Source organism: Arvicola amphibius, chromosome 4 (genome assembly GCF_903992535.2).
Source record: "Arvicola amphibius chromosome 4, mArvAmp1.2, whole genome shotgun sequence".
NCBI classification, from domain to species: Eukaryota; Metazoa; Chordata; class Mammalia; order Rodentia; family Cricetidae; genus Arvicola; species Arvicola amphibius.
In genome coordinates this window covers 74,309,903-74,337,307 of record NC_052050.1, presented here as the reverse complement: position 1 = coordinate 74,337,307, position 27,405 = coordinate 74,309,903, and the positions used below count along the sequence as shown (strand labels likewise).

General features: G+C 46.2%; 1 protein-coding gene across 1 annotated transcript in view; it reads left to right on the top strand.

The window, feature by feature from the left end:
• Positions 1-27,405, top strand: part of Adam19 (ADAM metallopeptidase domain 19) — an 85,236-nt gene that overhangs the window by 17,975 nt on the left and 39,856 nt on the right. The window contains exons 4-5 of the mRNA XM_038326722.1: positions 17,934-18,012; positions 23,713-23,789. Coding sequence (XP_038182650.1) covers positions 17,934-18,012; positions 23,713-23,789 — 156 coding nt within the window. The remainder of the gene's footprint in view (positions 1-17,933; positions 18,013-23,712; positions 23,790-27,405) is intronic.

Sequence of the window (27,405 nt, the reverse complement as noted above, 5' to 3'; positions counted from 1 at the left end):
GACTCTGAGCATGCCTATGGGGATTATCTAGATTGTGTTGGAAAGGTTCACCCACCATGGGTGGCACCATTCCCTATGAACTGTGTTAGTAAAGGAAGAGCTAAGCGGTGACATGCATTCATTGTTCTTGGTTTTCTTGTGATGAGGACAATTTCTTTTGTCTCCAGTTTATTTTCTTAAATGTGATGGCTGCAAACTCCCCATGCCTTGATTTCTCTACCATGATGGATGCACCCCTTGTACTGTGAGCTAGAATAAAATCTTTTCTCCCTCCAGTTGCTTTTCTAAGGGTATTTTTGTCAGAGTAGCAAGAAGAGACGTTAAGACAAGGTGTAAGCTCTGCCAAGTCCCGTAACCTTTGCAAGTCTCACTTTCCTTATCCATAGCATGGAGCTCATAGCGGTGGCCATGCATAGAATTCAGTAACATGATGGCCCCTAAGGAACTCTCAGAGCCTGGCGTGCTGTGAGAGGGCAATAAATAGCCGCTATTGTTTGTATTTTGCAGGGTCAGAAAAACAGTGCAGAATGATGTAAGAGGGAATTCCCCAGAGTTGATTCTTCAATGTAACAAGAGTTGACCTTAAAACCCGCTGCCCCAGGGAGGAAACTCACTTCTGCTCTCCCGCCATGCCCAGTTTGACTTAACTGTATCTCAAACATGCAATGCAACAGTCGTGTCCTGTGTAGGCCTAACTGTACCTTTCTCTGGGCCTGTAGAATCAGTCTGGAGGACCTCACGGTGAGGCCTGAATCTGCCTGATAAGGCAGCTGGGATTGGCTTTCCAATTCCAGCTCTGTCTCTTCCTTGGGCCCGCAGCCAGGGCTGCCTGCATAGACAGGAAGGATGTGCACCTCGTCTTTTGTCTCCAGCTTATTTCTTCTGGCTGCCCTTCATTGGGAGCCAGGGAAAACTGAATGGGAGGAAGCTGTCAACTGTCCGGTGGCCTCACATGGACCCTTGCAGAACTCAGGAAAACTGGGGACTTGGGAGAAGTTGGAGGCTCTTCTGGACTGTGGGGGTCCCTTTATCACCAGGCTGTCAACCTTTAAGAGAACACCAAACAGCCCAGGGACTGAGCACTTACTATGAACTTCGTGTTTGACATAGATTTGTTTAACTCTGTGTATTTACCCAAATGGAGTCCTACTGGGCTCTTGAGTTTATGACCTGTATTATTTCACTTGGAAATACAACATGGGGATTATCAAAACAATTGATGTTGTTTTAGGCCAAAGCTATATAACTATTAAATTTTTGTTTTTTTTTAAATGAGATCGTACTTAAAATATGATTTGTACTTTAAAGTTATTTGTTGTGCTGGCTAGTTTGTGTGTCAAATTAGTAAAAACTAGAGTTTCGGGAAGGGGGAAGCTTAACTGAAAAATTACCTCTGTCAGATTGGTCTGTGGAGTATTTTATTGATTAATAATTGATGTGAGAGGACCCAGCCCTCTATGGGCAGCGCCATCCCTGGTAGGCAGTCCTGGGTTGTATCAGAAAGCAAACTGAGCAAGCCATGAAGAGCAAGCCAGTGAGCACGTTCCACTAGGGTCTATGCTGCTGGTCTTGTTTCTAGGTTCCTGTCTGAAGTTCATTCCTTGACTTCCCTTCATAGGTACTCTAAGTGGAAGCTGAAATTAACCCTTTCCTCCTGGATTGCTTTTGTTTATGGTCTTGATCACAGCAATTAGGTAGCAAACCAAGACATTTGTTATCAGGATTTTTCCACATTAACCCATTTGTAGTGGTGTGTGTAGTGGTGTGTGTACGTGTGTGTGTGTGTGTGTGTATGCATGAGCATGTGTGTTCTACAATTGGTATATGTTGTGTGTGTAGTAGTGCAGGTGAATGTATGGGTGCATGAATCCATGTATATAAATAAGAAGGCCCAAGCAGGATGTTGAGTGCTATCTTCTGTCTTACACTTTATAGAATGTTAGAGTTTCTATTGCTGTGAAGAGACACCATGACCATGGCAATTCTTATAAAGGAAGGCATTTAATTGGGTGGCTTACATTTTCAGAGTCCATTATCATCATGGTGGGCATGGGGGCATATAGGTAGACACGGTGATGGAGAAGGAGCTGAGAGTTCTATATCTTGAACTGCAGGGAACAGGAAGTGAACTGTGACATTGGGAATTGCTTGAGCATAGGACACCTCAAAGTCCCCGCCCCCATAGTGACTCACTTCCTCCAACAAGGCCACACCTTCTCCAACAAAGTCATACCTTCAAATAGTGCCATTCTCTTTGGAGGGCATTTTCTTTCAAACATAGCATCTTTCTTTCATTTCTAAACTGGAAGGATTTTGGGTGATATCTTTTATTATCTTCCACTTTGTAGGGTCTCTTACTGAACTGGAAGCTTGCTATTCGGGCTAGGCTGGCTGGTCAGAAAGTTCTTACTCTTTTCTACCTACAATGTTGGGTTTGCAGAAATGCATATATCTACCAGGCTTTCTGCATGGGTGCTGGGGATTTGAACTCAGGTCCCCATGTTTGCTGTTAGATAGTGCTGTAACCCACTACCTACCTACCCAGCCCTATTTTATTCTTTTTAATGAAGACATAGGATTCCATAGTGATTATGGTGGATCAAAACTTTCTGTTTTTCTATTAAGGAAGAATCAAATCTCTGATTTCTTGTTACTACAAATAATGCTACAGTAATAGGTGTGTGAAGACTTTAAGTACTTGGTAGATGTTTCTATAGGATTGGTAACTATCAAGAGTTTTATAAGATCGTGTGGTGATTATGTTTAAATTTTCTTTAAAAATTTGATAAATCGGGCTGGAGAGATGGCTCAGTGGTTAACAGTACTGACAGCTCTTCCAGAGGATCCGGGTTCAATTCCCAGCACCCACACGGCAGCTCACAACTGTCTGAAGATCCAGTTGCAAGGGATCTGACACCTTCACACCAATGCACATAAAATAAAGTTAAATAAACCATAAAAATATTTTTTTTTAAAAAAATTGATAAATCATACTTTTCCCTCCATTGCTATCTCCCCAAAGGCTGTACCATTTCACTTGTGTATGGCTGAGTGTGAGAGTATATTAGGACTATGCTTCCATATGCACTAATGATCATTTAAAATGTTTTTATAATATAGTGACCTTGTCTTTTAAAATTTAATATTAGTGTTTGAGAGTTTACTCATTTATTTTTATTTTATTTGCATGTGACCATTGACATGAATGCATGTCTGCATACCACGTGTATGTAGTGCCCAGAGAGCCCAGAAGAAGGGTGCTAGGTTTCCTGGGACTGGAGTTATGGATGGTTTTAAGCTACTGTGTGGGTGCTGGGAATTGAACATGGGTCCTCTGGAAGAACAATTAGTGATAATAATCACCAAGTCATTTGTCTAGTCCCTCACAATGAACTTTTAACAGTTCTTAAACTGAAAAATGATCAAGTTCACAAAAATAAATCAATAAATCCTTAAATACCCTTGGTTTTAATTGTTTTTTTCAATGTCGTGATGAAATAACTGGGAAGAAGCAAGTTGAGGGCGGGTTTATTCTGGCTCTCAGTCTGTGAGGATACAGTTAACCATGGTGGGACATCACGAGGTGAGCACGAGGTGGTGACATTTGGGTCTGTAGCCAGGAAGCAGAGAGAAATGAACGCTGGTTGATGCTCAGCTTTGTTCCTCCTCCTTGTCCCCTTCTCATTTTCTTCTTCCTCCTCTTTCCTTTCATTCAGTTCAGGACCCCAGCCCATCTTCTGTCTTTTTCTCCCCCTCTTCATTCGGTGTGGAACCCCAGCCTGTGAGTGGTTGGTTCTTCCTTCCTTAGTTAAACATTCCTGGAAACTTCTAGATTGGTCCAGAGGGTTATCTCCTCAACAATTCCCAGTCCTGTCAAGTCAAAGGTGAAGGACAATCATCAGGATCCAGATTTAGCAACACCCAAGATGCCTGGGTTAATTTCAGCTCCTCTTAGCAGTGGGCATTCAGGCTGTGCCTGCCTTTTCTTTTTAAGGTTTTATAAGCAGTGCTAGGATGGGTAGTACACTTGTACTCTTTGGAGGGTGCTTCCCTGACAGGTAAGACCCAAGTCAAGGGAGCTTACCTGTAACACATGCATACATGAAGGAGAATTACCTTTAGCCTCTCTACATATTTACATCCTTTCTTCATACATTCTCACACATGGTATTTTCTGAAACCCAGGCTCACCTACCTTCATTTTCAAATATCACCACACCATACCTACTGTATGTAGCCACTGAACAAAACTAGTTTGGTGTTTTTTAGTTAGGCAACTTCTACCATAATCTAACCTTAGGGACATTTCCGTCACCCCAGGAAGAACCTATGAGCAGCATTGCAGAGTGCATTGAGTTGTTATCTGCCCACATCCTTACGTTGGAGCCTGGGTTCCCGGTTACTTGCAGTAATCTTATTTGGAAGTTGAGTCATAGATGTATTTTGTCAAGATGAATAGGGTAGACTCCTAAGGCCGTGTGACCAGATTCCTTGGAGGAAGGGGAGTCAAGACACAGACACGCTCATGGGAAAATGCCATGAAAAGAACTGAGTTCCAGCGGCAAAAGGCAAAACCAGGATAGGAATGGCTCCCCCACTTAATGACAACAGCCATTAGAGGGAACATGGTCCTTCGAACCCCAAACTATGGTAAATAAACTTCTGGTTTTTTGAGCCACTTAATTTGTGATGCTTCGCTGAGTCAGTCCTTCCTGCTGCTTTCCATGTAAGTCTATAAATCACAGACCTCAACCTGCTCTTCCTAGATTTGCCTAATCTGGGTGATTCATATCAGATTATTAGACAGTAGGTTTTTCTCTTCCTCTCTCCTTCCCCTGCTCCTCTGGCTTGCTCTCCTCCTTCCTTTTTTCTTCCCCCCTTTCCCTGCTTTGTCTATTCCCACCCATCCCTCTGACACAGTTTCTCATGCAGCCCTGCTGGGCTCACTATGTATCCAAAGCTAACCATGAACTCTGGATCCTCCTTGCTACCACCTCCCAAGTGCTAGAACTACAAGGACATACCATCCCATCTGGCTTCTGTGCTTTTTTTCTAATTGGGTCTTTCATTTAATGTTTTTGAAGTTTATACATGGTATAGCATGTTTTAGTATTTTTAAAATTGATATATATATATATATATATATATGTATGTATATAATCCCATCATACACACACACACACACACACACACACACACACACACACACACATCACCTTATAATGAATGACCCATTTATCTACCAGTTAATGAGATTTCCCCTTTGAGCCTCAGGTAACTTTCTGCTCTCGATGACCTTGGTTTCGGGCACTCTTGATTGAGGACCTCTGTATGTAGTCCTATGCTAGGGACTGTTAGGGATGTGAACAGATATCTTTGCTCTGTTCTCAGGGGACAATAACAAAGCAGAGTTGAGTAAAATGTTGAAGAAGCAAGAGGAAAGAGAGCACTCTGTCTGCGACGGGGTCCTAGGAAGCTTCCCTGAGAGGGTACTTGGAGCTCAGTCTTTGAGGATGAAGGACTGCTTTGGATGACACAGGGAGACGGGATGAATGGAAGAACAAAGGAGGAATTCAGACCTAGAAGATACTATATAAATATTTGGTCTAGATCAAGGCGAACTCAAATCTTTGTCATCTGTTTGGAATCCAGCATTCCTGAGTGGCCTCATTGTTTGAGATAGCTCATTAGTGATGTGTTAAGGTTGATCTCCTTCCACATCTGGGCTTCCAGAGGATTCCGGTGATAGACAACAGCTCAGTATTTCATTCTTCCACTTTTGCCTTTGAGTTGGGTTCTGTTGCCTCTAACAAAACATACAGCTGGGAAAGCAAGCGGGACTTCTAGGAGTGTGCTTGAAGATTAATCATTTGACAGCTAGACTCTGCTTTGTGTTCCTTGAATGGGAAGTCCCCCCCTCCACACCATCTTTGCACAGTAAAGAGAAATGTGGATTGGTCCCAGGGTGTGGCTATGTATCCATGGAGTCTGTGGATTACAAGGGGCTGAGCACAGGCTAAGATGGTGTCCTCCTAGCTTGGGTGGTGGGGTGCATATGGAGGTAGGGACAGAACACTGTAAGTCCCACCATCTGCTTTCTTTTCTCCCACCTCCAAAAACAGCTAAACTCAAGTACCCACGCTACACTCCTTGGATATTCGAGGCTGTTTTCTCCCTTTTCGACTTTCTGGTTGGGCAGTAGATCGTGACTGTTCTGGGGGGAACCAGAACCTGGACTGATATTGTCTGAGAATCTACATTTTATCCAGGATGTATTTTGATTTTAAGGAAGTAAGCCTCACATTCTCTCTATTTAGTGTTCAGTGTGTGTGTGTGTGTGTGTGTGTGTGTGTGTGGGGGGGAGAGAGAGAGAGAGAGAGAGAGAGAGAGAGAGAGAGAGAGAGAGAGAGAGAGAGAGAGAGAGAGATCCTGCATACTAACTAAATGGTCTCTGGGCGTGTAGTGGGTAAGTTGCAGTTTCTGTCCAAACTCAGCTAAGGGTGAATGTTAGCTTAGAGACCTGTCTTTTCTAGTGGGAATCACTAGGGGTCCAAGTTGTAGACTACTCATTGAGAATTAATCAATATCCCTGCTCCATTTCTCTCTCTTTCTGTGTGTGTGCACACGTGCACGCACATGCTAGTGGATAGACTTGGCTATTGGGTCTTCAAGTGCCACCTACCTTTTTGAAATTTTAATTGTTTTTGAGACAGGGGCATCTTACTGTCCTGTGGTTCCCCAGGCATCTGGCCAGTGAGCCCCGGGATCTTCCTGTCTTTGCCTCTTCCTGTCTTTGCCTCCCCAGCACCGGGATTAAAGACTCTGCACCACCGCAGCCAGCTTTTAAAAAAATGTGTGTTCCGGGGATGGAAGTCAGATATGTGTGTTTGCCTGGTGACACTTTATCTCCAGAGCCATCTCCTCAGCCTTCATTAAGAATTCTTCCTTTTGTCTTGCCTTCTCTCCTGTCACTCAGCAAACCTCCTGAGTGTCAACTGTGTGGCTGGTGTTCTTGGGATTAGTAGCGGCAAGAACAGTTTCTGTCACCAAGGGGCTTTGTAGAGAAGACATTTAAGCAGTTATAGTAGAACAAGGTGGGCCGCTAGCGTGGAGAAAGCAGAGGGTGCTATTGGAGAACTGTCCTAGCTCAGAGTATCGGAGGTGTCCAGGAACAGCAAATAAAGGAGTATGATGTGGTCTAGTCTGCTCAGTGATGGTTAAGTGTGTGCAGCTAGCCCTTGTAAGAGAAACAACGGTCTGAAGACCAGTTGGAAGATGTGAAAATAGCCTCTGTGATTAGGACAGAGCAGGAGGAAGGAAATGAAGACAGGCCCAGGGCTGGGGGTGGGGGTGGTCTAGGAATGAGTCTCTGCAGGGTCTTGCAGGCTTTTTTTTTATCTTGAGAGCAGTGGGAAGTGATAATAAGGAACAGTTAGGACAACTCCAAGTAATTTTAGGTCTGCTATGGGGATATGGAGAGAGGAGGATGGGTTGGCGGCCCACATGGAGAGAGGAGGATGGGTTGGCGGCCCACATGGAGAGAGGAGGATGGGTTGCTGAGAGATTTATAAGGTTGGAGTCATAGAGATGGGGAGATATGGCAACTATGGGCTGAAAGAGGGCATGGATGAATGCAGGGACCATCTCGTGATTTTCAGCTTGAGTAATAGGTAGGACAATAGTGTCATGTCCCTTGGGTTTGTGCTTAGCTTGTGACTGAACCCTGTATAAGCCATGTTCTTATTCAGATCTTGATTTTCTCATTAGTTAAAGGTAATGATCACTAGTCACCACATGTCTCTGCACATGGAGAGGCCAGACATACATAGAGTTGTCTTTCTCTGTTGTTCATTGCTACCTTGCTTCTAAAGATAGGGTCTCTCCAAGTTGGGAGTTCACCAGTGGTCTAAACTGGCTGGCCAGCAAGCCCCCGTGCATCCTCCTGTGTCCTGGTCTCCCAGCAGTGAATGCTGGGGACCTGAACTCAGGCCTTCAGGCTTGCACAGCGAGCCCTTTACCTACCGTGCCGTCTCCCCAGCCCTTCCTCTTCTAAAATTCTAAGTACTTCATTTCTAAGGAGCAGGAGAGTCTCTGCCTCTACCTATCCAGCAGCAGCAGAAAGTTCACTTGGGGGCCTCTCTGGGGTCTCAGATTAGCTTTAGTTACAAACAATTATACCATTAAGTGAGTTGAGCTTGGCTAGGCTCTTCTCAGCTTCTTGACCAATCTGGGTCTTTTCAGATCTTTATGACTCAAGGACTTAAGGCTCTTTTCCAGTTGCTTGCATGTCCCCCATGTTTTCTCACCCCACTCCCGAGGTGGGCATGTTTGTAGAAAACTGGCCTGAGCCTCATAGTCTCCTCTTGCATCAGCCTCCCTTGAGAGAGGTCCAGATGGGCCAACTGGCTATAATGGCCGCATTATATCAAGCATGGTTTCTTTTTTTTTCAAAACCTTCTTTCTAGAGAAGGGGATTCTGGGAAAAAGGATTTCTTTGGAGGGATAAAGAAAAGGGTGATCTAAGCTTGGGAGGGCTAACGGGGCCCTGTTTCTGAAGTTCTTTATTGCTTGACTTAAGCAAATCCTAGATTTAGGGTTTACACACGAATGCAAAAGTCAGCATAGATTCTTAGGTGTGTGATGTACAAATGTGTCCGGAAGAGTGGAGCCAGGGACTCCGTGTTCCTGGCATCTGGGCCAACCTTACCAACAGCACCCACACAATCACACGCATATAGTCACATACAGGAATACACATGCACATATATGTACTCTTCCCTGATAATTTTATATACAGCTTATTAGAGGAAACTGGAAATTGGCTATCTTACCAGTTCTAAGAAGGAAGGAAAGTGGGTTGTGAGGTGAGGATGGACCTTCTGGGGACTTACTGGTAAAACCTGCCTTCAGGTGCTCTGTCATCTCTTCACGAGTTGCTAAGGGTCCTCACTCAACTGTTCTCTGGTGTTTTCATGACTCATCTCCTCTGAGCTTCATCCTGGAAGAGGCAGGTCCCCACAGGGTAGGGAAATGGTACCTGCCTTTGAGGACTGAGTCTTAATCCCCTAGCACAATGCCCGGCACATGACTGGCCTTAGTCAATATTTGTGGTGTGAGTGGGGTTGCAGTTATAGGATCCGGAACGCAGACGAGGTCCTGGAGTACAGCCAAGCACTTAAAAGTGTATGATGAAATCGGGACACGAGGAACACAGGCTCTCTACACCCTCTTACCCTGCCTTTGATACAGAACAGGAGCGAGACTGAGCGAACATCCTTCCTCTGCCCAACCCCTCACTTAACTACCAGTATTGCACATACTCTTGGGTGTCACAACTGCTGGGTTTGGAGACACATTCAAACTGACATGTTGATGCATTGCTTTTACCCTTTTCAGACCCTTTATCTGTCAAAGGGGAAGACTTGAGCAGGGAGGGTAGGATGTAAAGACTGTCCTGTTGTGGTAGATTCATTGGCTTGGGTACTTATTCTGTCCCATGCAAAAGTGTGGGGAAAGGATACGGACGGCACACACTTGGTTTGGGCAGGATCGGGGATGATAGACCCTTTGGGAGCTGATGCTGGAGGGGGGGTACTCTGATAGATACAGGTGTCCCTTGACATGACATGTAGATGCCAGTCCTGGCTTGTGACCAAGTAAGAGCAAGTGCCTTGACTGATTCCCAGTACCCCAGTCAGTACAGTAGAGCAGAGAGATAGGAGCATTTTGCTAGAGCAAATTAGGTCACTGTCATCTCTAGAACTTGGCCCAGATGCTAGACAGGTTGGGACAATGGTCTTCTGTGGTCCAGGAGGGCCCTTCAAGTTTTGATGCTATTCACTTATGTTCTGAGATGCTAAGAATCATGGGTCCTGCATACTTAACCAGAAGCAAGCATCTTTGAGGCAGGTAAGTTTGTGGTTCTCAGATAGCTGGTCTGTTTTTTTTTTTTTTTTTCAGGGTCAGATACACCTGGTCTTCCCTTCTGCAGTCTTCAGAGGTCTGGTGATCTCTGGAAACTGCTCTCCTTCATTCCCCTGGGGCTCATTCTGAAAGGCCTTCTTCATAGTATGACCATCTAGTCTGCACCCCTTCTACTTCCCCCACACCCTGGTAATCCCCTTCCGGCCTCTGTGGTTTCTGCTAATCTGATGAACAACGACTGTGATTATTTACTAAATACTGGTTACCATATAGGCTGCTATCAGGGAATGGTTCTTGCTGTCTAGAATTTTGTATTTCTAAGAAAATTTAATTTCCCCGAAACCGTTCTTAAGCAGCCAATTCCAGTAAGCGTCCAGGATGGGCTACGTAGGGTGTCTTATCGGTGAGCCATTTCCTGGGCCCCTCAGATCTCTTGCCAGCTAAACTTGCCTGATCCTGAGACAGCAGCAGCCCCGTCCTGTTTGTACAGATGGATAGTTCTCATAGCCACAGCCAAGAGAGAGACAAGGAGAGGATTAAATAAAAATCCCATCAGCTGAAGGATAAATAGTGCTTACCCTGACATCTACTGAGCACAACATAGAAGCAGCACACAGGACCGAGAGCTATTGGTGTGTGTGTGTGTGTGTGTGCGTGTGTGTGTGTGTGTGGTCCTTAGAAACCAGAAGATACAAATGAGAAGCTGCTGTTGGAGAGGAGTGCTGCTTTAATGCCTTGTTTAGAGATGTCTTTAGTAGGAAGCTAAAGGCAGAATACCCATCATTTTGGGCTTTTGAGAGCTGGGCTGGTGAGTGGCACCATCTTGCTTTTAGGGTTGCTTTGGACATTGGTACCCCAGCCAAGGGAGCCCTTGGGTGGGTGGACGGCTCAGCTCTTTACCATGGGAGCAGCCTTCCAGGGCCCTTCTGCTTCCCCACAAAGGAATGCCTATGCTTGTGCGCCCCTGGACTTATCAGTGCCTTATTTGGCAGTGGGACTGCAAATCTGTTTCCATTCCTTTAGAGTCAGAGGAAGACCAAGCAGAGTGCTGGTTTGGAAAACTCGGTCCCGAAACAGCTCTAGCTGTCTTTTTCTTCTTAGTTTTACCCTTCTGGAGAACCAAAATAAAAGAAAATAATGCATGTGAATTTTTGATTTTGTCTATTCAAACTGTGAACTAGCAGAGGCCATTCCATTAGAACAACACTTCCTGATTTTCAGCAATACTTTCCGTGCCAGGGAGTCCTGGGCATTATTGCTTCCATTTAATGGAAATCCGGAGGCTATGGCTAAAGCTTGATGGTAGAGTGCTTGCCCAACATCTGCGAAGCCCAGGCTTTCACCCCCAGCGTTGCAATCGATATATCTGCTACCTGGAACACTTCAGTGCCAAACATTTTGGATTAAAGATACTTAATGTGCCGGGCGGTGGTGGTGCAGCACTCGGGAGGCAGAGGCGGGCAGATATCTGTGAGTTTGAGGCTAGCCTGGTCTACAAGAGCTAGTTCCAGGACAGAGTTCCAAAGCTACAGAGAAACCCTGTCTCGAAAAACCAAAAAAAAAAAAAAAAAAAAAGAAGAAGAAGACAACAACAAAAAACCCTTAATATACAGTGAAAAAGGATTGCTTAGTTGCTGGTTAAACCGTAGGGGAAACAATAACCTTTAGTGTAATCTTTTCTATTGAATGGAAATCTTCGCAATTCTACAGCCCCTCACTAAGCCTTTATAGGAGAACATCTATTTTACAGGGCTGTGTGAGAGCTACCCTAATTCACTGTAAGTAGTGTACTGAAGTTGGGACCTAGAGAAACTTGGCTGGGCCTCCTAGAGTCTGTGTCTTGACAGCCTCTCTCCTCCCTCAGAGTCTTGTGAGGTTAAAAGGACCCACAGTCATCCTTGCCTTGTTTCCTGTCTTGGAAGGACAGTCCAGTACAGTTGGCACTCAATTCGAAACATTCAGGGTGTAGATGAGGTGTGTGTAGTCAGCTCCCTTCAGACCACATAGCTATGAATACAGCTGGACACATTTGTAGACAATATCCTATTGAAGTGTCCAAAGCAGGGACACCCTTGGTTCCTTTGTGGTGGGCTGGTGTCATTGTTAGATTTTTTTTAACCCACACTTAAAACATTACCTATTATTATTATTATTATTATTATTATTATTATTATTGGTTTCTCTGTGTAGCCCTGGCTGTCCTGGAACTTTTTCTGTAGACCAGGCTGGCCTCAAACTCAGAGACCCGCCTGGCTCTGCCTCCTGAGTACCGGGACTAAAGGCCGGCTTGTTTTAAGATTTTTGTGGTGGAGATGAATAGAAGACTAGGGAGGAAACTCAGAAAAAGTTCAAAAGTTAAAGTGAACCTAGCAGAGCAGGATTGTTCCCAGAGAATGAAAAAGCATCACCTGGCAAAACTATTAAAGACAGATTTCTTACTAGTCCCTTAGAGAATCTAATTCTCAGTGGGTCCCGGTGGGTTCTGGGACTTCATATTTTCGTTTTCACAGTCTTTGCTGGTGTGGTAGAGTGATTCGGCTGGATTCAGAGTGTGAGGGGAAAAAGAAAGACAGCCACGTGACTCACTTGGACAGGATGAGGGCCAGCCCCCACCCCAGGCCAAGCAATAGCGGATAGCGAGTCTGCAGTGGGGAAAAGCGAATCTGCGACTCCATGTGTCCAGACACTTGGATAGTCTCAGAAGGATGAACTAGACCAGGGGGGAGGGGCAGCAGTAAAAATAGCCTGGGAAGGAGCAGAGAAACGTTTGTTTGTGCCGAGCACATGGGAAGGGGTTGTTTTTCAAGGTGGCTTGACACTGTTACCACTTTGTACCCGTTTGCTTTATCTGACGGTGGAGGAGGGCGGGCTGTGCAGAGGAAGATGCAGGGTGGTGGATTCATCTCCAGCTCCGGGTGCTCTTCGCTCCAGAGAGGGGGGCGGTTAGCTAAGAGAACCATTTGAAACTCCTGTTAATATATAGCTCTGCAAGAGTGCTGGTGGGCCTTGGAAGGCCACAAACCTTAGAAAAGGCTATATGCTTTGGGTCTTGGCTGCTCTAAAGGTTTTAGGTCACCAAGGTGGATGCTGTTCTTCCCAGGAGAGTGCCTGGGGTTGGGGAGGATGGTGCAGTTTAATTTCTTGGGTTGGCTTTAGGAGATTCAGGATGTTTTTATTTTTTTTTAACTTTAAATTGATTTCCTGTGGACCTACCTCACATTTTTTTTAAAAAGAATTATTTATTTTTCCTCATGTGTATGAGTATTTGCCTGCATGTATTATATGTTCACAATCTGCATGCCTGGTGGCTGGAGAGGCCAGACCAGGGTGTCTGGTCCTCTGCAACTGGAGTAATAATGGTTGTGAGCCACCATGTGGGTTCTGAGGAACCTAACCTGGGTCTTCTGCAAAGGGCAGCAAGTGATTTTAAGCACGGAGCCATCTCTACAGCCCCACAATGGAGGTTTTGTTTAGGGACTTCGAGGTCGAGTGACTAGGGTTTGGCCCCTGTTTAGGGCTGCAGTGCCATCTGCTATTTGCCACCGTGATGACTAAGATGTGACAGAGACCCTTCTGCTGCTCTCTGCCTACCCTTGGGCTCCTTAGTGCAGAATGGACAGGACCGGAGGCAAGAGAGTACGCTAGAAATGGTGGTTCTCTCAAAGCCCGTGGGGGAGAGAGGAGGGTGGGAAACTTGGATAGGCTCCCCCTCATCCTGGATCTCCAATAACTCACAAGTCGTTTCCTGAAAACCCCATCGCATGCCAGTGGTAAGAGACAGCTTCCTGCCACCATGCTGAGCCAGCCCCCTCTCAGAGAGATGAGAGAAAGATGTAGTTAGAGAAGGGACAGCTGGCCACTTAGCATCCATGCATGTGGTCTCCTCTCTGGGAAAATAACAGCAAATTTTGTTCCGAGCACAGTGCCGGGATCCTCCTGCCTGGGCGCATGGACATATTCAACCTTCTCTTGGGGCCAGTGGAGAGTCGTTGAAAGCAGTGCTTTGCCCCCATTGGTAAAATTGTACAGATGGTGATGAAACATGACCCCTTTGCTTCTAGAAGGAGGGACCTTCTTGACCCACATCCACAGCCCATGTAGGGGAAGGGTTATTTGGATAGAGCTAGCTCAGTAGTTCTTGCTTGTCTACCAGCTTGTTCTTGCCCTGTGCTTAGCTTACCCCATGGCTCTTCTCTGCAGACATTTGTATCCAAGTTGCCTTGGTCACAGCACGCTATATAACCTCAGGGCCACTATCGTTATCATCACTGTTGATATACAAGTTGTAGGCAGTGGTTTGGTTTTATGTTTTCATCTCAGAGGCTCAGAGCAACAGACTGCTTAGAGAGTCTGGCTCTCAGATGTGGGGTTGAAATCTAGTTCCACCAACATTGTGGCCACTTAGAGTTTCCTGGCCCCTGGTCTACAAAGTAGGAACAGTAAGAGTCCCTACCTCTCAGGTGTGCTCTGAAGGTGCAGAAACAGCAGAGCTTAGCGGTTACGTGGGCGGGAAGTAACCTCGTCAGTTTGTGTCAATCCAGGATGCGGTGGAGGCAGGAAGGAGAGGGGGCTTGGTCCGTCAGATGTGTATATACATTTCTGAAGTTTTTTCAGAAACTTGTGGTTTAGGGTGTTGGTTCTAGGCTTGTTCTTGCATCGGGATCACCTGCGGGGAGGAGTTGTAAGACAGAAGGCTGGGCCCCAGCCTCAGTTTCTTTTTGATGCCATAGGTCTGGGGTGTGACCCCATATTCTTTGTGTTTTACATTTTGCACATGGTGGATGCTTAAGTACCTGTTCGGGTCTTTCTCTGTTGCTTTCTACCTTATTTTTTGAGATAGGCTCTCACTGAGTTTCTGGCTCACTGATTTCTGTTAGATTGGCTGGTGTGCAGATTCCAGGAATCCTGTCTCTGCCTTTGTAGCTCTGGGTTTAGCCGATACAGGCTGCTACACTGGGTTGTTCTTAATTGCTGGGAATTAGGTCCTCGCCTTTATGCAGGGAGCCTGTTACCTCCTGAGTCATCTTCCCAGCTCTTAACTTGCTTTTTTTAAAAGTAGACTTTGTTTAGAAATGGTGGTTAGGTAGCAATGGGAACAGGCTGTACCCTCCAGATTTGGATTCTAGAGACAGGATGAAGCCAGTAGGTGCTGGATACAGTGAGGTCATTTTAAATTCAGGATGAGAATTTTACCTATGAGAGGACTTGACGTCAGAGCGGGTAGCATCAGGAGCTCCCAGTCTCTGGAAGTTTCTCTTGTTGAATGGCTATCTGGTAGATTCTGATACTAGGTGGGAGGGCCATTTGTTCATTAATTCATTAATTTACTCATCCATTTGTTCAGAATAAATGTGTATTGCCTGCTTTGGAAGCTAGTTGGAGCTTTTAAAGACAACCATGATCCCTGCTTTCAAGGGAGTATGCAGTCTGGTGAGAAATCTGTTTTATTTTCTCAGGTAATTTAAATATTGAGACTCCAAGAGTCCTATGCCGAGGAGGACAACCCCCCAACTAAGCTGCAGGAAAACCATCTCCTATGAATATGTGGATACCTCAGAGGTTCACTTTGGGTTATTCTCCTTGGCTCATCCCCCTACCCTCTCCCCCTTTGGCTCATTTTAATGTTGCCAGATACGTGATTCTCCCTTCCCCCCTCCCAGTTAAGACACAGAATAAGCTTAGAGTGTATTTACCTCAAGTGCATTTCCTGTGGGAAAATTTACATCTCTCCACTGGTACCCAGGATACGCCATTAAACTCTGAACTTCTGACCAGCCGTCCATTATGCCGCCTGTGGAAACAACCCAGGAAATGGAGCATGGGGATGAGCTAATTGCTTTTTATCGTCTCTCCTAAGTGACGTATGGAGTGAATTAATAGCTGAGGAGAGCTAGAGAGAGAGAGAGAGAGAGAGAGAGAGAGAGAGAGAGAGAGAGAGAGAGAAGAAAATCCAGTCATTTTTCTGGGTTCTTCTATCATAAACCTTGCTAAAAGCAATAGGGAGGCGCCAGGGAATGTGGCTTAATGGCTGAGAATACTGGCCTGTCACTAATGAGAACTGGGCTCAATCCTCAGCACCTATAAATTGGGGCATGTTTTCACTCATCCGCCCTGTAATTCCCAGCGTTTGGGAGGTAGCGACAGGAGGATGGTAACCTCAGGGCTCCATCTTTGGCTGTGTAATGAGTTCATGGCCAGCTTGGAGTACAGACGCTGTTTCCAAAAGTTAGACTAAAATAAAAGCAATGGTGATAATCATTGTTTTCTACCCAGCTCCCCTCTGCCATGCTTGGTGTTCAGCTTGCTACCTGTATCGCTATATGGTTTGATTCAGTAGGTTATTGCCTTCACTCTTGGGAAGAGGAAGCAAAGGAGAGGGACCGTAAGCAGCTAGTGTTTGTAGAGACAGCAGTGGTCAGAGCTGGAATCAAGGCCTGTCTTTCAGATCCCAGCCCATGCCCCTAGCCCCTGGCAGGCTGAACTACTCAGAATTTTGTCCATAGTTAACTATATCTTCCGTTGAGTAAACTTGCAAGTGCTGGGAAGACACAAGCTTGTGAGACTTACTATTGAATTCCTTCCCACCTGTGAATGACTCCTCTCTGAATCTTCTGGATGCTTCACAGAAAATAAGCTTGAGCAGTCCTCTGGGCCAGCTGAGTTTTGTGTTTTTCTGGTTTTACACATGCCTCTTGGGTTTCTCTGCTTCTCTTCAAGCCCGAATGCTAATCCTTGAGTCATCTGCCTTCTGACTGCATCCTAGGGTGGGAAGAGTCTGGCTTTGACTTTGGAGCCATGTCCCTTCCCCTGGGAAGTGTCACCTCTTCCAAAATCTAATGTCTCTGCAGATTTCATTGACTGTTCTTTCTGGCCTCAACCTGTGTTTTCTTCTAAAAGGAGTACTGGATTAGGTTTCCTGTTTTCAAAATATTTGATAAGTATTTTTTTTTAATTGCAGCAATATGTAACTTGTCTTGGGAAATCTGCTCTCCCCCGAGATAGTCAGCATTGGCGAAGGACTCTTGGCCTTGCCGGTTGTTTTTAGTACATGCATTCGGGGGTACATTTAGTTTTTCACTAAAATGAAATTGAGAAATACATATATTTCTTCAATGCCCTGTGACTTTTTAGATTTTCCACATTTATATATAAATATGCATTTCTTTCTGTCATCCTTGAATTTGTGGTGTTTTGCTTCATTAGAAATCAGAAACCACTTTCTCCCTGACCTTGACTTTCTGGGGATCAGTTCTGTTAATTGAAACATCTGTTTGGTTCTTTTATTTTTCATTTCGCTTTGAGAGAAAGTCTAGGAAGCCTATTCTGTATCTCCTTTGGTTAGGGATCCTAAATGTCAGCTTCAAAGGGTCTGTGTCGAGAGAGAAAACAGTATCCACATTTGGAAAAGAAAAAGGGAATTTGTTGGGATGGCGACCAACAGAACTAGCAGGTCTTGAGAGATCTGACCCACAGAAGGGATAAACAGCAGCCTCAGCAGCTTCGTGGACAATGACTATTCCTGTCATCTGCTCAGACCTGGCACTCCATTGACTTTGCCTAAAGCATAGGCCAAGACTAGGTGGACCCCCTTGATCGATAACCCCACCAAAAGTATTTTGCAGAGGTTATTCTTCTAAAGAAAACGTGAGGCACCCATGCTGAAAGTTAGCATATACAATATTGGAAGGATCAGTTGAATTTCACAATAGGCTCCCCTGACCCTGGGATATTGTGGATGTAGTTGCATGTCCATTTTCTCAGGACCCAGGAAAATGAATCAAGATAGTTGGTTTAGTATTGTCTATTCTGTTTGGCTGGAGTGATGATCTCTGAATATAAAACCATTGATAAATTTCCTCCTGGTTTTCTTTTTGTTCCTTGGTTCCTTAATGGCCACCCAGTTTCTTCTAGTTTGGGGCCACTTTTCCTGGTTCAGTTAAAGTCACTGGCCCCATCACCAGGAAGATGGAATCTGTCAATAAAGATGCAAATGTCTTTTTTTTTTCCAGACAGCTTTTTGCTCCAGCCTACACAGAAACCTGCTACACTGCAAATGGCAACCCTCAAACCACCACGCTGAAGTCCGAGGTGAGTTACGTGTGTCCATCAGCAGCTGCTGTATTTGGGTACCGTTCTTCAGGGTGGAGGAAATAAGTGATGGAAAGTCCTTCTCTGAAGGACTTGTGTCCCCTGACTTAAGACCGAGAGCACAAACAGAAGCTAAGTCTGTTGTCTCCTAGTTGTTGCCTGTCCTTTGTTGGCAAACATGGCAAAGCAAACAGATGGAATGTTTGAGGTTAAATTGCCTTGGTTAAAATCCCTGTAAATCATGACAAAGTAAATATTATTTCTTACGCCTGTGTTAACTAACCATTCGTTAAGACTGTCTTTTTAAAAGGAGTAATTTACTCATTGTCCCATAATCTCATCCAATTAGATGCTGATTAATCTTTTAAAAAATGGAAGGTTTTGCAGAGATTTTATCATTGTGCATACAAATTCGCATTAACATCATACTATTTTAATGCAATTGTAAACCATCAAGGTTTTTTTTTTGAGACAGGATCTAGTTAGATCAGGCTGACTTCGGACTCGTAGATCTCCTCCTCCCTCTGTCTTCTTAGTGCTGGGATTAAAGGAATGCACCGCCACTTCCAAGTTCTATTGAGCTTTGTAAAATGTTGCTGTTGTCTTAATACTGAACATTTTCCCTTCAGAGTTGTTTTTAGGGGGAAAGTTTTGGCATATGATCGAAGAGTCCTCCTTTTGAAAATGGTTTTGCATCTTAATCTATTTCACTTACTTTATACCCTACTGGTGGATGTTTAAGATTGTAAATTCTATGTGTCATGATTTGTTGGCTCTACCCATGGCGATTTCTGTTAGAATCCACAGGCTCAGATCAGTGGATCTCACGCAGAAGCAGTGATTCTTTTTTCTCCTGCAAGGCACAGTTACACATGCTTGCTGATTGTTGGACATTGTTAGCATCCCACGGGCAGAAGCCAGGGACTCTGCATCGTCCACCCAGTGGTGCCTCAGGGGAGAAGCACTGGACCAGACCCAGGATTCTGAGCCTGGGATCATGAGATGTGATGGGAAGCTACACTGACCTTTTGTGTTTGGGGGTTCTGAGGCAAGAGATGTGATGTATGACGTGGATGGAGGAGAAAAGGAGAGGCTCCTCTGCTTGGGATCCCTCTAACAGTATCCATGGAAATAGATTCTCATGTAATATTCTTCAAATATCTCTGCCTGTGTGCGGATGTCTAACCAGATAGCTATTGGCAGTTACTAGCAGGTTAGCTTAGTTTATCAAACTCCCTGGAATGGGGAAATGATGGGTCCCTTTAAGGTTGGACTCATCTATGAGGTCTACAGTAGGGTAGCTGAATCGCTGGAGGGGATGAGAAGGTCAGTGGGACTTCTTCCCAAGACTCTGCTGGGTGGGAAAGAAGTTGGAAGTGTGGCCAGTGACAGCAGTGGGCAGACGGGGCCTTATCAGGGAAGCTGTCCAGCTGTGACCCACACCTCCGCAGAGCCCCTTGGTTCAAGCTTTTCCCTTCTTCAGACTTCTGTTCTCTGCTTCCAGGAATAGGAACGGGCAAAGGGCTGGGTAAGCGCCACGTGGAGAAAGCCCATAGCCGTTTCAATTTCACAAAAACCCCCTCCTCTGAGTCCAGCACCTCCCACCTCCATAGCGATAAGTCAAGAATGGGTCTCAGGGCACAAGTTTGCCATGAGCTCATGCTTCCTGCTGTGAAAGCCCCCCACCCCCACCCCCGGGGTGGCCTCCTCAGCCCCAAGAGCTGCGGAATGCAATGACTTCATGGCCGCTCTGAACTTATTCTTTGTGCTCCCTACGCTGTGCACCAAGCAGAGATGTGTTAAGGGTCTTTCAGAGCAGTGGGAGAGGATGTCCCCGGGTCCCCTGAATCCCCCCCCCTCCTTCCCGAAGGCCCTGCTGGCTGAAGCAGATCCTGACTGAACCGTGGGCCAAGATCATGGCTTTCTTCCACCCACCACTGCTGGATTCTTGTGAAGTCCCCACCCAGGCCCAGGGGGCTCCCAGTCAGCCTTCTCCTTTGGAAACTAAGAAACCAAGGAGAAATGGGACTGGAGTAAATCCATAGCTGCTCTTGGCCTAAATGCTGAGGGCTGTGCTGGGCCTTCAAACTTAATAGTCGTTCTGGGAATCTTATCGAGACTCATTAGTCGGCCCTGTAGGTTACAGCCCTAATCTAGGTCAGGTTACTGGGGGAACAGGTCTGGGGATGTGTTCCAACAGCAAGACTTACAGGGGTTGGGATCTGAAGCCAGGGCTGCGGTCTTGGCTTTCACTAGCTGTGTGGCCTTAATCAACCCTTTGGACCGTACTGAGTCCTTTTGTTATTTCCAATCGCAGAAATTAGTTGTGCTGGTAACTGACTCAGTGCTCTGGAAGGGTGAGATGAGTCACCGATTTTTATGGGGATTTATAACTATTATTTCTAACTCCATGTTTTACAGTTGAGGGGATTGGGAAGAGGAAGAGTAACTTGGTTATGCTTAAAAGGGGCGAGACCTGGACTAGAGCGTGTCCACTTTCTAGAGGGTAGAACAGCTCTGGCAAGAGAATTCAGTCAGGTGCTGATTCTGCGTTGGTTGGGAATGGTAGCGGACTGGGTTCAGGGCCAAGATGTCGGGCTCAGGTTTTCACATCACTGTTTTGCTAAAGCTCTTTACGTCTACTGATCTTAGCCCGGAAGCTGGGATCCTTTAAGCTAACCGTTAGTTTCCCCTTTAAACTCCTGGGAATAATATCTGCCTCATAAAGCTGGGATCAGAATTAAAGTACAGATAAGCAACTGTTATCAAGCAGTAGGAGCCTGCTGGCTGTTAGCCCTTGCAGTTACTAAGAGTGGGTGACAGGTACTCTGGTCACATGTGCTTGTGCCCTCTGTACATTAAAGATAGAGCACATGACAGTTGTAGAACATGCCATTGCAGAGAGCACGGGGAGTGTGCACACTACAGCCATCATCCAGAGAGCCGAAGAGGTCCAATACCAATACTTCCTTAGCTACGTCTGGACCAAAGTTCTCGCTACTTGTGAAGGAGCCAGCAGGGACAGTGTTCCGGCCTTCATTTCTGAATGTTTGACTCTCTGTCATTCCACTGTCTATGAGCCCTGCTTTCCTTGTGAAGGCCTGGACCCCTCTCCCAGGGAGAACTGTCCGTTCTTCTCAATGTTAGTGTTCTACACATCGGGTTTGTGGCCTCCCTATCGAGTTCCAAAGACCAGGTCTAGTACTTGATTGTTGATAGTCTGCCTTCAGTTACCCTAGCCCAGATAGGGGCCAGACAGGGAAGCCATGTGACAGGTTGGCCTTTGAAGGCAGTGGGACCCTTGGCTAGAGATCAGGCTGTGTCTATGTCGCCTGCCTTCCTAGGTGCTAGGGGATGACAAACAAAGGAAGACCCATCACAGTGGTTTTCTTCTGTGCTCACGTGAAGGTCAGAATCTGACTTGGTTCAAGTTCAGCAGTCTCTGATGCCAAGAGGAGGCCGCTGTTGCTCCTCCTCCTGGCTGTGTGTCAGTATGAATGGGCAGGTAACCAGTGCTGTTGGACAATGGATCCCTGGTAGATGAAACGGTACCTGCGATCCAGAGAAAGAGCCCAAGAGGACTTTGGGCTTGGCTTGTGCTTCCTGACATAGCTGTTTGGCTCAGATGAACAGGATATAGAATAGAAACAGTAAAGGTTATTCATTTGGGTCAGCCCTTTTGGTGGCCTTTTGAGTCCCCCGAGGCCATATTTTATCTTTAGTGAAAGAATTTAATGAAAAAATGGCTACTAATGTTTGCTGTCTATCTTTGGGCTAGGGAGCAGTCCAGCTCCTTTGTATAGTGGACGCTCATGACCCTCCTGAGGTTGAAGGCTAAAGATGTGGAAGGCCAGAGAAGTCATTTTCACCATTGGTCCATGAGGGAACTTGGATGTAAGGCTGGTTTGGCTGTGCCAAACGGCTTCAGTTTTATTACAGAGCTCTTTTCGGGGCTAGAGGTGGGAGGGAAGCAAACTCAGATATGTGGGTTTGCCTTCTGGACCCCCCACAAGGAAACAACTGCAAACAGCACATTCTGGAGATGAGACCCTTGGGTTGTTTGTTATGCAGGGCTAGCCTGGGAATTTGTGACTGCCGCTTAGTCTCAGGGTATTGGGGAAGCCCTTTTAAGAATCTGGCTTTATTCCCAGTTTTACCTCTCTCTGTTCTGGCTGACTTATCCATTCCGACCCCTATTGCTGACCACCTGTTTTGGGGTAGGGGGACAGTTTGGTGTAGCACACGGGCACGAGGCACTCCTAGAAGTGCTCTTTCCTGGTTGCTGTGATGAGCCGAGTGAGCAAACCCGTCTCTGCTGCCACAAACTTTTATCCGTAGCTGTGTGCGTTTGACATCTGTATCACTTGCTTTTTGTTCCTGGGATAAAACAGCATGGCTAGAAGCAACTTACAGAAGGGGGAGTTTATTTGGGTTTAAGGTTCCAGAGGGCTAGTCTCTAATGGTACGGCAGCAGGCAGCCAGAGCAGGAGGCTGAAAGATCACATCTTCAGCCACAAACATGAAGCAGAGAGAGCAAGCTGGAGGTGGGAGAGGCTATAAAACCCCAAACCTGTCCTCCAGTGATGTACCTCCTCTATCGAGGCTGTACTACCTACCCAAGTAGCATCTCCAAGTGTTCAAATACTTGAACTATGGCGGGGGTAGAGGAGGTACAATTCTCATTCACCACGGCTTCCTAATTATCAATGACTTGCTTCCACAAGGCTATAAACCCCAGGGACTAGAGCTGTGTGTCCATTTTCCCACTGCATCTCTGAAGCCTTGCCCAGGGCCTGCATGTGGCGGTTCTCAGTGTCTATAAAGATGGAAAGCTCCAGCTGGCTTTTGGGGACCAGACGCCTGTGAGGCATCATGACGAGAGAATAGCATCAGGCTTCGTGGTTCCCAAGAAGGAGAGTCCAAGTGTGGAGGATTCAATGGGGAGGAAAAGTATCTTGAGCTGTGTTCAGATCTTGAGGCTGACCTAACAAAGTGCTGTGAATGGGGAGGTTAAAACAAGAGAAATTGGTTTTCTCTCCATTTTACAGGCTAATGGTCCAACAGCAAGTTGTTGGAAGGGGTTGTGCTCTCTGTAAGGCCTCCAGGGAAGAGTCCTCCCTTTCTTCCTCTAACTCCGTAGTGCTTCTCATGTCTGTCTTTGCCTCTGTCTTCATGTGGCTTCTCCCCTTATATATCTTTTGTGTCCTTTCATCTGATAGGTAGATGAGGCCATTAGATTTATGACCTATTCTCATCGATTGTGACCTCATCTTAATTCAATGACATGATCAAAACCCTATTTACAAATGAAGTTAGATTCTGGGCTTCTGAGTGGGCATAAGAATTTTAGGAGGACACTATCCAACCCACGACAGTGAGCTACAAAGGCGACATCGGTGAGAAACTGGATCTTTCAGAAGACTGTTCCCTGAGGCTGACATGTCAGATCTGAAACTGGGTTCTCCAACCTGTGAGCCTCAACATTTCCATCTACTCAGTAGGACTGGTGGCGTCTGCCCTGTGCTTTCTCTTAGGCTCCTGTAAGAAAGAAAACAAAGGTCACTTGGAAGCTTTTTGCAGGTTTTTAGATCCTGCAAGGTCAGGCTTGGTAAGGAACTAAGCCGTCACCTGTCGTTCATGATACATTAACATGGTCATGTTTACCGGCGCCATTTGACGTGAGCACTTTCTGTTTGCCAGGATCACTGCTTTTACCACGGGACTGTGAGGGAAGCAGAAGAGTCCAGCGTCACGCTCAGCACCTGCCGGGGAATTAGGTAAGAGACCCCGAAGCTGCTGCAGATGAATGGTACACTCCCCATGAAGATGGGCAGGGCTAACCCAGGGCAAGGGACTTGGACAGGAGGCCCCTGGGCATGTGTCTACACTCTGACAGGGGCCAAGCTTGTGAGCTGTCACACAGACTCTGGGTTTGGGTTTCCCTTTCGTGACAACTTTGATGTGCTAAGATCTGCGTTCTCTTATTTAGGAATGGTACGGCTAACAAGTCAAGAGACAATCATGACAGCATCAATAAAGAGCTGTCTGTTGGGTGTAACTGGCAGGCAAAAAGTCACAGTAGAAAGAGGTGTGCTCATCCATGGGGGGCAGCTTGGGAAAGCCCAGGGGTGTGAAGAGACAGGAAGCTGGGGACATGTGGGTTAGTGCAGGGAAGGAGTGGATGAGCTTGGCAAGCAGGCCGAGGAGTGGCTGCTATGCTTAACTTCAGTAGCTCTGGGACATGGGGTCCATGAAGTCATTTGGTACCCAACCCCATGGGTAGGCAGATTGTGACCCAGAGGGAGAGAAACCAAGGCAAGATGGTAGCTGGGCCCTGGGCTATTGGTTGGCTTATACTGAAAGGCATTGTAGCTGGCAAAATGTCTCTCTAGGAGTTGGGTAACTATGAGGGGACAGGCCCTCCAGCGTCAGTGAGATCCTGGAAATGAAAGCAAAGAGAGACAGAAAACAAGTGAGATGTTGGTAGACTTGAAGCTGAGTTTCCTCATTCCTCCCATCTATTCACTCCATGGTTGAAGGACTTTCAGGTTGGGTAGCCAGAAACAGGATGTCGGGGAAGAGAGGTGTAGCAAGGAAGGAGAGGAAAATTTTGAGACAGAAAATCAACTGGAGAGTTCCAACTAGATGAACCAAACTACCTGTGTTTGAGCCAAGAGCAGCACATGTCTGGTGGGAGGTGGGAGAAGGCATCACATCCCATGGAGGCAGAGCTCCAGAGGGTTGTGAGCCACCATGGGGATGCTGAGAACCCAACCTGGGTCTTCTGCAACTGCTGAGCCATCTTTATAGCCCCATGCTATTCTTTCCTTGCCTTGAAAAATCTGGGCTCCTATCTACACAAATGGCCTGCACTGCATGGCGTTTGAACTCAGGGTGCTAACTCCAGGAATAACAGAAGTCCTTGGTTGGCAGAAGCCAACTATAGCCGGGGGGCAAGGTGCTCTCTACTGATAAACTACCTACTCAGTGTGACTACCAAAGGCAGAATTGGGAATATGGGCGGGCTCACTGGTGGCTCTCAGGAGGCTGGTAGGAGGTGGTTTCTTTTCCTTCTTTGAATCAGTGGCTGCTTCTGACATTTGTTAATGTATGCATGTCCTACACTGGCGGATGGCAGCGTTATAATTTTGTGTCCTCCGGGCACCAATGATAGGTATGGTGGCGACTGCGTGTTTCATTGATTTTTGCAGCACTTCACAAGATGTGTTCCAAGACTTAGCTTCTCCCTGCCCCCAGATATAACCGAGGGCCCTTCTGGCCACAGGTCTCATGTCTGTTTATGAGTTGGTTCACATTTGTGTGGCGCGTTGCCTGAGGGAATTAGGCAGGAAATCGGGTTTGGCTGGGAGGTGATTAACAGTGGTCTCATATCCTCCACTCAAGTGGCCTCCTCCAGCCAAGCCAACTGGCTTCTCAGTGGTGTTTATAGGCTCAGCCCCTGCCACCTGCAGCCGGCAAGTAAACAACGGCTGTCCCAGGAAGGAGGAAAGGGAACCAGCAGGTGTGACCTGCTTCTCTCTGCCTCTTCCTTTATCCCTTCTGGGACTAGAGCAGTGGGAACACACTTGGCTTGGCCTCTTGTAAGGCATTCCAGCAGTCAGGCTGATGGAGAAGCTCCCTGAGCTGCCCATGTGGTTCTGTTTTTGCAGGCTTCCATCTGGTGGGGTCTACATGCCTTTCTTTCCCAGCCCTCTCCTCCTCCTACAGGCTAAGAGAATGAGGTTGTGGCCAGGCTGAATTAAGAGCTGGAGACTTGCAAGGCGGCCACACTGGGTCCCTGGAGCAGAGGCAGGAATGACAGCAGTGTTTAAATTCAAATAGCTTACCAAGGCTCCAGAAGCCTGATATCGCCATGGAGAGTTTCCATAGCAACCATTCATCTCTCCTGGTAATGTACTCCCGTGCCTGGAGAAAATGGATAGGATATATGCGAGGCAGGCTCTTCAGGCAGAAAATGAAAGGAGCCAGTACAGCCTAGACCAGTGGTTCTTAACGTTCCTCACGCTGCAACCCTTTAATACATCTCCTCATGCTGTGGTGACCCCCCCAACCATACGATTATTTTTGTTGCTACTTTGTAACTGTGGTTTTGTTACTGTTATGAACCGTAATATGAATATCTGATATGGGACCCCTGTGAAAGGGTTGCTTGACCCAAAAAAGTTGCGACCAACAGGTTGAGAACCACTGCTTGATGGTTATTGGGGCCTTGTCTCTCCAGAGTATTTTGTAAGTCAGTTTATCATTAAAGAAAAATACCCAATCACAGTAAAATAAATCCAAATGTTAAAGACCATTTAAGGTTATAATGAGAGGCAGCATTCCTTCTCACCCCTCTTTCCCAATTGTACCTCATAACTTACCTCACAAATTACCAGTTTCTTATGAATTCTTTTGGAAATACTCTTGGCAAGAGGAACCTTGCTATATAATAGAAAATGTTTTATAACTTTGTTTGGACCCTAGTCACCTTGGGAATTGGGTTAATCAGTGGCTGTGGATCTCATCAAAGACAGCAAACCATCTGTGTTAGTCAGCTCCTGACTAAGTGTTTAAAGTAAACAGTTTAAATGGGAGTTTTGCTCAGGAGATTTGCTTTGGCTCAGGGTTTCGGAGAGCTCAGTGCTTCTCTGCTGGCTCTGGAGTCCATGGGGAGGCAGGACAGTCTTAGTCAGAGAGATGGTAGTCCAAAGAACTTGCCCCCCAGAGATCTTTCTCCAGCCTGGCCTCCTCCACACAGCATCCCAGCTGGGGATCTCCGCTTTATTGAAGGTGTCAGGTGTCCATACCCTCGAGCCTGCTTCACACTAAAAACCTCTCTTGTAAATGTCGCCACAACGCCCTGCCTGCGCGGATGCATCTCCACCTCGAACCCACAGACTAAACGGAAGGTCTAATGATCACTTGTGGGAAAGTTTAGCCGGTACAGGGGCTGTGATGTCTTCGACTAAACCAGTATGTGTGTCCCGTCCATTGTTGGGGAGGTGGTTTTCTTTTTTCATTTAATTTTTCAAACAATACTCACCGAAAACTGTCATTATGTAAGGAGTACAGGTTTAGGGTTAAGCATCCAAACCGTACAGTGAAACTAAAAACTAGTGAAAGTTCTGCCCTTCTCCATTCTTCCACCCAAACCCATTCTCGTTCACGTTACTGTTCGGGTGTACATAATGGACTTGCATTGTCTACTATGTACAAGTGAGTGAGGTCATCCCAAGCACGCAGTCCAGTTTTGTGATGTTTCCGACACGGAACTAGGTCTCAGGTACATATGAATCTGTCACATTACTTTAACGGAACCATAGACTCTTATGTACTAAAGTCTGGTGAGTTGAATTATAGAGACAGCCTCTCAATGATAAACAATAAATA